This window comes from Halichoerus grypus, chromosome 4, assembly GCF_964656455.1.
Source record: "Halichoerus grypus chromosome 4, mHalGry1.hap1.1, whole genome shotgun sequence".
Taxonomy (NCBI): domain Eukaryota; kingdom Metazoa; phylum Chordata; class Mammalia; order Carnivora; family Phocidae; genus Halichoerus; species Halichoerus grypus.
The window spans coordinates 143,141,031-143,153,763 of NC_135715.1; the positions used below are offsets into that span (position 1 = coordinate 143,141,031).

Genomic DNA, 12,733 nt, shown 5'->3' on the forward strand with positions numbered 1-12,733 from the left:
GTTAAGAGACATTAGAACATTTGACCATGTTAATTACATCAAACCTGCATTTTGCTCTGTTAATATCCAAAAGTATATTCTTCTCATTTTATGTTAACAGTCATGTGCAATTCATTTAACCAAGTGCTAATTTTCAATATAGCTCTGAAAAGACAGACAACTGTAAAAGTCATGTAAAATATGAAACTTTAAGAAGCTATTTATCATTAGTATATAAATATAGTAATTGAAAACCTGAACTGTTTTTTATCTTTTGGACGTTACTGCTAGATGGCACTTTTTTAAATTATTGTTACTACCCTTTTGACCCTAGTCAGTACTGCTAATAATTTTTTTAAGACCTCATGGTAAGTAGACTATAGCAGAGGTGGTGGTAGAAATTCATGAAAGTAACATATAAGATTTCAGAAATTTGTTTCATAATTATTTGTATTTAAAAGATGTAAAATAATCTTAAGTAGCAAAATCACATTAATTTATCCAAAAGGAGGAAGAGTTTGTGTTATTGAAAGCAGGTGTCATAACTCACCTCTAAGGGCCCAGCAAAAATGGAAGAGCACACTGAGTCTAAAGGAGGGACAGATTCTCAGTTCAGCCCACTCACATCATCTGGGAGGCATGTCCAGATTTTTCTAGAGATTTTTCATCCTTTGATTTTTCTAGAGAAGCCATAGATTCTGATTTTTGAGTGAGTCTCCTAATCTGTCAACATTATCAACTAGCATTCAATATATTTAAAACCTTTACGTGCCAAACAAAACAGCCTATGGACCATGAGCAGGAGGTTTTATTTATTTAAAGATTTATTTATCTTTTTGAGAGAAAGAGCGTGCGCACACAGGAGGAAGGGGTAAAGGAAGAGGGAGAGAAACTCAAGCAGACTCCATGCTCAGCACAGAGCCTGAGGTGGAGCTCGATCTCAGGACCCTGAGATCAGACCTGAGCCAAACCAACAGTCGGACGCTCAACTGACTGCACCACCCAGGTGCCCTGGTCACCAGATTTTAAATGGTTCCTTAAGTTTAAGAAGCTCTAGATGTTGGTGAATCCAGAGACTGAGGGTTCATCAACTCCCCCACACCTTGCTCTCAGCCTTCCAGCCCCTGCCCATAGCTGAGGTTCAGCCCTATGACTACACACAGCCTGGCAGGTCCAGGTCCACCCTAGTTATCAGAGACTCCAGGACGTGGTATATGACCCAGGTCATTTTTGGCTAGGGGTATTATTTTATGTCTGAAAGGATTCTAGGGGTTCATCATGTGGTCACTGATTCAGAAAAAAAAAAGTGATTCTATCTACTGAGGGTTGACTTTATGTCAAAAAATATGCTAGTTCTTTTCTATTAAATCCTCAGAATTCTATGAAGTAGGCATTAGCCTCATCTTTATAAAGGGAGAAACCACGGTTTGCCGTGAACCTTGTCTAATAGGATTTCAAAGATCTCGGAAATTTGCCAACATTCTATGAACTTAATTATAACTATGAGATTCATGCCCTTTCTACCTGTTGAGGTGTGTGTGATCTAAAAGGAGCACATGAAGTCATCCAACAAAACATCTAACTTAGCACAGAAGAACCTGACTTTTCCATTTAGTATGGCAGCATCTGACCCTGGGATCCTGCATCCAGTTATAGCATCTTGTACATGTTAACTCATCTCTAGAATTGACAGGGATGGCTCTTCTGTGAACATACTCTGCCTTTGAACTTTTGTCATAACACATTCTATGTTACATTTTGAAACTTTAACAAATGATAATTACAACAATAAAGTAACATTTAGTGAATAATTACTATGTACCAAGCACTGTTCTCAGCACCCTCCATGTATTAACTCATTTAATTTGGACATTTAATATGGACAATAACCATATGCAATAGATACTTTTACCTTCAATTTCAAATTAAGAAACTAAGGCATAGAAAGATTAAATAACTTTTCCAAGGTCATTACATAATAAGTAACAGAAGGAAGATTTGAAACGTCATAATTCAGCCTTAGAGACTGCCCTACTACTATTCCACGTATTATAATCCTTTCCTATACGTGAAACCTAATGAAAATCACCTTACGAGAGGTTTATTGTTTCGAAAATCAGTTTACCAGTAGAATCAATGTGGAATTAAATGTGTTAAGAAAAAAATATATGTTGATAACTACTATATCATTAAGATCACCTCCAGGAATACTAGTTACTCAACCTTGGGGATATATTTAACGCAAACATATCACAAGAGTCTGGACATTACAAGAAAAGGCAAAGCAAACACCCACCCACAACCTTCTATAATGTGTTAATTTAACCACACTTAAGAGTTACCCTAAACATAAACCTTAGAGTAACTAATCCTTTGCATGTGGTACCTCTTATATTTTCAGAAAAAGTAAACTCCTTCTTTCCATGACCCCAAATACAATGATTCTGTCTGGAAAAGTACAACCAGAGGCTGATACCTTATTTCTCTTCATAAAAGTTCTCTTTATATAATTTTTTTTTTTTTTTTTTTTTAAGATTTTTTATTTATTTGCGAGAGAGACAATGAGAGACAGAGAGCATGAGAGGGAGGAGGGTCAGAGGGAGAAGCAGACCCCCCGCTGAGCAGGGAGCCCGATGTGGGACTCGATCCCGGGACTCCAGGATCATGACCTGAGCCGAAGGCAGTCGCCCAACCAACTGAGCCACCCAGGCGCCCCTCTTTATATAATTTTTAAATGAGCGTATCTTCATCTACAAACCAGTATCATCTTTGAGATGTTTAATAGGTTACTAGGTTTTGATTTAAACTTTTTCTTTTCTGAAAAGAGGTACTTTTTAAAAAATACCTTAGTATAGAGATATCATGGTCGATGTGATCAAATGTCAATGTTAGTCAAATAATGTCTAAATCAGTATGGGTTTAGCTCATGGTGAAATTTAAAAAAGAAGAGAAAAACTGTGTAATTCAACCAGTTCAAATAAAAACTCTGAAAAATAGGAAAATATTAGTATATTTATTACTGCATAAGAACTATAGCTTAACCACGTTCACACTTGTAAATTCAACTGTTGCTGCTTCCAAGTCTATGCACCTGATAGTACTCTTTTCTTTGCCTTTACAAAACTTTCTCTCTATGCATAGTAAAAATGGGGGCAAATAAAAAGTGACACTCCTACAAGTTTGAGCAATGGATCTCAGAGTGTTTGCTAGAATACACAGGAGATGCACAACAGCAGTCTTGAGGACTGATAGATGTGTTCCTGTTAGCTTTGTCATAGTGGGTCTTCATAGAAACATATGTAACTTGTTAAAAATTCCAAAATCTTAGCAAGTAACATTTCTTAAACATTATTTACCAAACCATTTTGCTTTATTAAATAGTACACACAGAATATTTCTTGGATCTTAAACTCTCTGGTCTGTGTCTAAAAACCTTTAGGTGATTTTCTAGCCACACCCTATCAATAGCTTCACTTGAATTAGGCAGAAATGCTTCAGGCTCAAGTTCTTGAAGGAATCCCCTCTCTCATCAAAAGACCATAGAATCTTGGGGGTAGCTTATCCCCACCTTAAATCATTTGTACCTATTTCTCAAGAAGTGCTCCAATAGCCACTCTTTGAACAAGTTCAGAAACAGGGAACTCACAAACAGAGTGCATTACATTTTCAAATGCTTCCACTTGTTAGAGAATTGTTCTTTCTTTTTGATTGAAGTATATTTGACATATAACATTCTGTGAGTGTCAGGTTAATAACAATGATTCGTTATTTATGTGCATTGCAAGTGATCTTCACAATAAGTCTAATTACCAGCCATCTTCATACAAAGTTACAAGAAAATTATTTTCTTGTGATGAGAATTTTCAGGGTCTCTATTAGCAACTTTCAAATATGCAATACACTGTTATTGACTATAATCTTCATGCTGTACATTATATCCCCCTGACTTATTTATAACTGGAAGTCTGTACCTCTTGATCTCCCTCACCCATTTCACCCATCCCCAATCCTCCTCCCCTCCAGCAACCACCAATCTGTTCTTTTATCTTGCCATTTGCAAGAACATGGAAGGACCTAAAGAGTATTACACTAAGTGAAGTAAGTTAGAGAAAGATAAATACAATGATTTCCCACATATGTGGAATCTAAAAACAAAACAAAATTCATGCAAAGAATTGTTCTCTTAAAGTGTCTAAAGAAACTATGTTTCCATTGTTCTCTTCATATACCTAATCCATGTAATTCTAAGTGGAGTGACTTAAAATGACCATTTTACTAAATTTTCCCAGGTCCCAGTGGAAAAACTAGGCCCATGAAAATAAATGAGATATTGAAGGAATCTTAGTAAATAGATGATTTTCGGGGCACCTGGGTGGCTCAGTCGTTAAGCGTCTGCCTTCCGCTCAGGTCGTGATCCCAGGGTCCTGGGATCGAGCCCCACATCGGGCTCCCTGCTCCGCGGGAAGCCTGCTTCTCCCTCTCCCACTCCCCCTGCTTGTGTTCCCTCTCTCACTGTGTCTCTCTCTGTCAAATAAATAAAATCTTAAAAAAAAAAAAAAAAAAAAAAAAGAAAATAGATGATTTTCAATAGAAATTTTAAATTATTATAAGTCCTAAATAAATCAGCATGCTGTGGAATTCAGAAACCATTAAATCACTGAACTTAAGTCATAGAGTAGTTAGGTCAAACTATGTGGTTAAAAAAATGTGGATAATAACTAAAAGATATGCATAACTTTTAGGGCCACACTGTTAAATAACAACACCTGCCATGTGAAATAAACAAGAATTAAGTATATTCAGTTAGAGAAAAAAAATTACTATCCTGCACTTGAGTCCTTTGTCATTCAGCAAAATTTTTTTTTAAAGATCTTATTTATTTATTTATTTATTTATTTATTTGAGAGAGAGAGAGAGAAATCACAAGCAGAGAGGAGGGGCAGAGGTAGAGGGAGAAGCAGGCTCCCCGCTGAGCAAGTAGCCCAATATGGGGCTCAATCCCAGGACCCCGGGATCATGACCTGAGCTGAAGGCAGAGGCTTAACTGACTGAGCCACCCAGGCACTCCTCTGCAAAATTCTTCCTGATCCTTACATAGTATAATTACCAATGGAATTTATTTGTACATAGCACATTTGATGGAACACTTCCAAAATGCTGATGGGCAAGACCAGATCTAGTATCTCTGATATCTGTTACCCTCGTTATTTATATAATCATGCTTTGAAGAAAGGACTTATTTGCAATACAGCCACACTTGTATACTCACAAGCCGTGTTTCAGGACTATGCAGTGTATTAAGGCGGTAGCTGGTGGGCATGATTCCCCCAATTACTTTTCTTAAATTGTATACTTGCAAGATAATTTGCCAAACGTAGCCTGTTAGTCAATCTGTCTAGCTTTAAGTATAAAGCTCTTAAGTAATCTCCTACCCCATACTCTTCATCCTCAATATTCATATAATGTCGCCATCTAGATTTGCTCCTCTCAAATTCTTTTTTGAAAACTGTTTTACTTATCAAACTTTCTTCTTCATCCTCTAATATTGCTTCTTATCAAAAAATATTAAGCATTTCTGGAAAAGCAACCCTGATAATGCCCCATTTTGATTGCATCACTTTCCTTCCTAAAATATCCTAATAGTTCTTTGGGAAGAGCAAAGCCTTTCACTCTACAGTTCAAGGACACAACTGTCCTTCCCGATATTATATTTTGTTTCCTGCTCACCACCATGTGACACAGATAATTCACGTTTTTGCCACCTTTTAAAACCCTGAAAAATCAACCCTTGTAAAAAATCTTCCCTAAAATGTTTTTGTCTAACACATCAATCCACCACTTTAGCAAATTGATTTGCCTACTTTTTAAAAAAATGGTTATTAAAGTATGTCACTTGCCTCATTTCTAATGTTTGCATGACAGTGAACAATTTCTACACACTCCAGCAATGTATAGCAAATGACAGTTCCCAATGCCTACTCTGGAGAGCACACTTAATTGGTAGCCACTAAATTATAAAAGAATTAAAATTAGCATCTTTTTTTAAAAATTTTATTTATTTGACAGAGAGAGACACAGAGAGAGGGAACACAAGCAGGGGGAGTGGGAGAGAGAGAAGCAGGCTTTCCACCGAGCAGGGAGCCCAATGCGGGGCTCAATCCCAGGACCCCGGGATCACGACCTGAGCCGAAGGCAGACGCTTAACGATTGAGCCACCCAGGTGCCCCTTTTATTTATACTGAAAATTATATATTTTAAAAGATTTATTCATTTGAGAGAGAGAGAGAGATTGAGTGCAAAAGCGGGGCTAAGGGGCAGAGGGAGAGGGAGAAGCAGACTCCCCGCTGAGCAGGGCACCTGACATAGGGCTGGATCCCAGGACCCTGAGATAACAACCTGAGCTGAAGGCAGATGCTTAACTGACTGAGCCACCCAGGCATCCCAATATATTTGTATGTATAAAATATTTATCCGCAATTACAGCCAAATGAACCAGTGGGTATCTATTAACATTATCAACAAATTTGCAAAAGAGGATCACAATACAGTTATACCATATGACCTTCCATCAGTGCTTTTCTAGATACATGGTTAAAGCCAAGAATTAAGGACTACAGTTCCAAATATATGCACATTAGGTCAGTAAAACGTGGTCCTCCTTGATTTCCCAGTACTTATATATTTCTCCTTTTGTTTTCCTATGCCTGATCCTGAGAGGTAGAGGACCATGCCATATTGTCATCATTAATTGTTATTACATAGATATGAATGCAATAGTCTAATTACATACACCACAAATATTGAAATATTTATAAGTCCCAAATATGTGGTTAAAAACTCATGAAAACATTTCAGAACATAAGCCATGTGACACATACAGATTGATAATATAACCTACCCATCAAATTCCTGGAGTTCACAATCCTTCAGCAGTGCCAAAGCATGCCCTTCATATTCTGTTACTATTTAAAAACAAAAACCAAAAACAAAAACAGGTGAAAGTTTTAAACAACTACACAGATCACACAGTTTTAAACAGATCTACACTCTTTCACTTAGTTTGGCAAAATAATATCATAAACATATGGTCAGGTCATAAAACAACATTCATCCTTGAATATTTATATTTTAATCATGGGAAAGAGGATTAAGGGTTACTTTCCTGATGTGTTTTATAGCTTTATGTAAAAGAGGGTCATATATTTGTTCCAACTACGTAAGTCATGTGGGGCTATCCCACACACAGCAGTTAGATCATTTATCTTGGTGCCTGTCTGTTCAGTGTTCCCTTCCTGATATTATAAAGAAGACACATTTCCTTTAAATCAGAAGCTGAAGAGCAGCAGTATTTTGAAAATAAGGCATATTAGCTGGCATCAAATAGTCAATGTTAAATCGCTTTGGCAACCTTACATGAATAAATTAGTTGAAAGGTTAGTGTAAGATTTACATACTAGAAGAATGTGTATCTGGAACTGCTAGACTAAAAAGAGAAGGAGCTGGATGGGAAAATAATGAAGCAAAGCCAACACCAATGATAACAGGCCCAAAGCCGCGGAGGAAGGTGGCACGGACCCACCAGAGCCGGAGCCTCTGAGGAAATGAACCTGTCACTCCCTATCGCTGTCTCTACAGTCGTGACGCCCTACGCACTACTGTAAATGCCAGTGGAGACAGGATAAACTGGCACGCTGCAGATGGCACCAAGCATCCCCACCACATTTAGCATTTTCTGGGGCAGCGCTGCCAGAAGAGACAGCCCAGCTGTATCCGCCCATCAAAGATTTCTGCGGACTGACATGACATTGCAGATGGATTTTTTGTGTAAGAATGTGCATCATTATATGCAAGATTACATTAATCTTTCATGCCTGTCTGTCCCTGGTGCCGGCATGGTTCAAGCTTTTCCTACAATGTTTTTAGATATTGTTAAGAATTATTAGTCTTGGTGTCTAAAAGAATCACTCTGTATCCAGCAGCATTACATTGTAATTCTCCCCCAGTTTATTCAAATGCTGTTAACATTCACATGAATAAAACTTCTCTATATTGAATTCTAATCAGAAGAAGGCTATGAGAAAACTAAGTATAAAATATTAATATTAATAAACTTGGAAGGTTATCATAAATGATTGTGTTGATCATTTATAACCTCAGCTAGTAGTTGCAACCCTAAGAATACAAAATAAAATGTTATATACATACACACACTGAAAATACATAATGACATTATGAAGAAATATTTATGCTGAGCATCAGTTTATCAAATCTTGCTTTTATGCTAAAGCTTACTTTGGTAAAGCTTTTCAAATCCAATATGAAATTAGCTTTAAATTAGGTTATGGCTAAATGCTATCTTTTTGTTCAGGAAAAAATTTTAAATAATATTCTATTTCTTTGATCTTGCAGGTGGAATTTGACGATATGTTGATGCAAATTATCCAAGAAGAGTAATTTTTTTAAAAGATTTTACTTACTTATTTGACAGAGAGAGAGAGAGCTAGAGAGGGAACACAAGCAGGGGGAGTGGGAGAGGGAGAAGTAGGCTCCCGGCTGAGCAGGAAGCCCGATGTGGGGCTCAATCCCAGGACCCTGGGATCATGACCTGAGCCGAAGGCAGACACTTAACGACTGAGCCACCCAGGCACCTCAAAGAAGAGTAATTTTTAAAATAACATTGGAAAAGTTAGAAAAATATAGTGACCTGGAACAAAGAGGAAAAGATGAAAGAAACTTGATCACAATATATTAGGAAAATGAACAAAAGGAATGAAGTCTTTGGCATCAGGGAGCTCATATTCTGGAGGCAGAAACTAGACACTAATTTTAAAACATGAATACATGATATGAAGTAGCAATAAGTGATTACAAAGAAACATAACATAGGGAAAAAGGATAGAGAATAATCTGGACTACTATTCAGATACAGTAGAAGAAATTGATGTATTTAGACATAATATTATGGGCCCTGGAGTCACAAAGAGCCAGATTCAAATCATCCCATTCCAAATAAACATATGGAGTAGACTGATAAACAAATGCAGTTTCAAAAGGTTACTAGCCTTTTCTTTCACTTGCTTTCCTTTTCTGATGAGAATGACACCCTATGCCCCTTCTATTCAGGAAATTTGGAGATTCCATTCTTTGCAAGGCTTTGAACTCAGGTCTCAGTGCTGGGATTCCCCCACCCACCCTAACCTTCAATTTATGTATTACTTCCTCAAGACGACGAGATTGGAGGGAAGTAATGTCTTGAGGTTAATGCTGAATGTTGATGAGGAAACAGGCTGAAGTAAAATCAGATGAGACTTGGACTTAAAGAAACATTTCTTGGGCTGGTGATAAAATTCTACAACGGGATAAGATACTGAGATGGCATTTTCTCTCCTGTCCTATAGGTACTTCTGACTTAGTCAGCTCCAAATGGAATCTGTCATTTCCACCTTCAAATTGCCTCTCAAATATATTGTTCTTTGTGTTCCATCATCTCCTCCTTGCTACCCAAGGTCAAGACCAGTTGTTTTGGTCTTTGTTGCTATAGTATCCCATCCCAAGCCAATGTCCATGGTCCAGCCACTAGTATTTTTTTAATGTGGATATTACAATAGTCTCTTCCCCAGTCTGCCTCCAACCTTTATCCCACTCTCCCCGAAATGATTTTCTCACGTATTTGATCCTATCCTTTTTCTACGTAACCTCCACTGATGAGTCCTCACTGTCACCAGAGACAAAGCTCTAACCCCCGGACATCTGAGTATTAGAAACAGGATTCACCATATACATCCACAATTATTTAAGGAATAACAAAAAGAAACTTTCACTCAGAAATCTCTCTTTAGCTGGATATGATGCATGAACAGGTACTCTCCAGATTTTTATTAAAGTGGTCAAATTGGAAAGAAATAATGCCCCAGCCTACCAGCATCTTTTGTGACTCAAATTTATCAAATTGCCTAGCTTTCTGCTGCGCAAGATCAGGAATAACAAGAGGCATTCACAGGGAGGGAAGGCTTTAAGTAGAAACAGAGAGCCAAAGAGAAAAAAATTCCAAGAGGAGATTTGGTAAAAGTGTCGTAAGTTAAACTCATGACTCTAGAAGGAGGAAAAAAAAAAAAAAAGTGACAACAAACTCCACTTTACTGACAATTCCACAAGGGCCAGATAGGACGTAAAAATTATCTGGTGACTAGGCACTCCCATGAGCCCTGAGTTGGCAGAGATCAAGGCTAAATTCAGAGAAGTGTCTTTGACCATGATAATGATGGTGAGTATGATAAGGTCTAGCAGCTTTGTTAACAAAAAAAATTGACTGAAGGAGATGAAATTGCCTATCATGAACAAGAGAGATCAAGGACAGACATATTATCTGTTTCAAATATTTTAATGACTCTTATACACAAGATGGGACACATTTATTTTGTATTACTACAAAAGAGAACATTGACTCTAAAAATTACAAGGAGGCAAAGTCAACTTGCAAGTTCTGCCTGCAGTTCATGCCTTGCACAAGGCATTTGGCCAAAGGGGCAGATACGTTTGCAATCTAGCCAGTATACCTACCTTACATGCTGGTGGCCTTGGGCAAAATCAGCCCAGAAAGAAGGGCACCTTTATATGTTAGCACAAAAAAGGCGCCTTTTCTAATACACACAAGGCATAGTGACCGTAAGCTCAAGAATGACTAGCAGTATTATCCAGTAATGGCAGATACTGACACAGGGTACCCAAGCAGAGGCTGAGAGTCCATCCATGAGTAGGGCCACACCTACACTCCACCACAGGGGGGAAATTAAGCTCAATGCCCTCTAAAGTTATTTCCAGATTGATTTCTCTGTTGCCTTTTTTCACTTTATTATTCTATGAATTATCCTATGAATCTACGATCTCTCAAACACTCTCATACCTTTAACAATGTAATTCCTAAAGTCTGCTCTTTATGGGGAGAAAGATAAAGAAATGGTATCAAAGGCCAGCTTGGGCTTACCATTCATGCTCTTTTTCGATTCATATGCCAACAAGTTATTAGAAAAAAATAATCCCGTTCTAAGTTCTTCCAGAAGTTTTTCTGATACCATCATTAAATAAGATACTGCACTGGTGATGGTAGCAGAACTGGGAAGCAACTTCAGCTCAAGTATTTCAAAAGACGCTGATCTATATTCAGAAGTAGTTAGGGGGTCAGCAGTAACCAAAAGGAAAAGTATATTTTTATTAATGTGGTGATTTTTTTTTTTTTTTTAACTGGAAGTTTATACCTTCTGACACCCTACACTCATTTCTCCCATTCCCCACCTCCCACCTCTGGCAACCAATAATCTGATCTCTATACCTATGTGTTCAGTTGGGTTTGTTTTTGTTTTTGTTTTTTTTTTATGATTCCACATATAAGTGAGATCAGATGGTAATTTATCTTTCTCTGACATATTTCACTTAGCAAAATGCCCTCAAGGTCCATTCATGTTGTTACAAACGTCAAGAGTTCCTTCTTTTTAATGACCAGATAATATTCCATTGTGTGTGTGTCTACACACACACACACACACACACACACACACACACCACATTTTCTTTTCCATTCATCCACTGATGGACACTTAGGTTGCTTCCATGTCTTGGCTATCGTAAATCGTGCTGCAATGAACATGGGAGTGCAGCTATCTTTTTGACTTAATGTTTTTTTTCTCCTTTGGCTAAATACCCAGAGTGGAATTGCTGGATCACATGGTATTTTTAAATATTTGAGGAACCTCTATACTTTTTCCACAGTGGCTGCACCAACTTACTTCCCACCAACCGTGCACAAGGGTTCCCTTCTCTCCACATCCTCACCAACACTTGTCTTTTTGATAATAGCCATTCCAACAGATATGAGGTAATGTATTTCACTGTGGTTTTGATTGGCATTTCCCTGATGATTAGTGATGTTGAGCACCTTTGCATGCACCAGCTTGGCTATCTGTATGTCTTCTTTGGGAAAATGGCTTTTCAGATCCTCTGCCCATTTTTTAGTCCAACTATTAATTTTGTTATTCACTTTTAAAAGAAACTTATGGAAAAAATCCTTTAAAATGTACATATCTAGCTAGAATTATTCAAATCCTGCCTCATTTATCTAAGCACTATCTCCTAGTGAATTTATCATCATGTAGAATTTATTATGTAATTTATATTCCATTAGACTCAGCAATGCATACAAGATATGTTAAAATAATGGTCACACTGGACATGCAGAAAATATGTACCTTTCTGCTTTACTCTTTCATATATTTTTTCTTTCAAGGTGTGAATTGAATCTATTACATAATTTATGAAACAGACAGGCCCAACATTATGACCATCTTTCTATGGCACTTCATGATATACAAGGTAGTTTCAAACTACAAAACTACACTGTGGAAGTGTAAGGAAGATTCTAAAGCTTTTCAAGTATCCCCGTGTTTGTTCAGTCCTTTGCACAAAATAACAAACTTTTAAAATATATTTAGCTAATATACATACTAAAATGGTTTTATATGCAAAAGATGCAGTTTTTATAATTTTGCCTGTAGGAGGAGTGTTAGGCAGATAATAATTAGCCATTCTGCACAAATATATAAGAAAATTCTAAATTTGTTTTATGAAATGTTCTAATTTTTTGTTAAACTAAATATAATATTCAATAATATTTACAAATTTGGGGGGGGGAAGGAGTCCTAGGACATAAAACTCTTCAATACAAAAAAAGCAAGCACATTCTTATCATTTCCTCTGCCTT

General features: G+C 37.2%; 1 protein-coding gene across 1 annotated transcript in view; it reads right to left on the bottom strand.

The window, feature by feature from the left end:
• The window catches only part of CERKL (CERK like autophagy regulator), a 108,812-nt gene that overhangs the window by 13,398 nt on the left and 82,681 nt on the right, over positions 1–12,733 (bottom strand). The window contains exon 4 of the mRNA XM_036107916.2: positions 6,878–6,941. Within this exon, the coding sequence (XP_035963809.2) occupies positions 6,878–6,941 (64 nt within the window). The remainder of the gene's footprint in view (positions 1–6,877; positions 6,942–12,733) is intronic.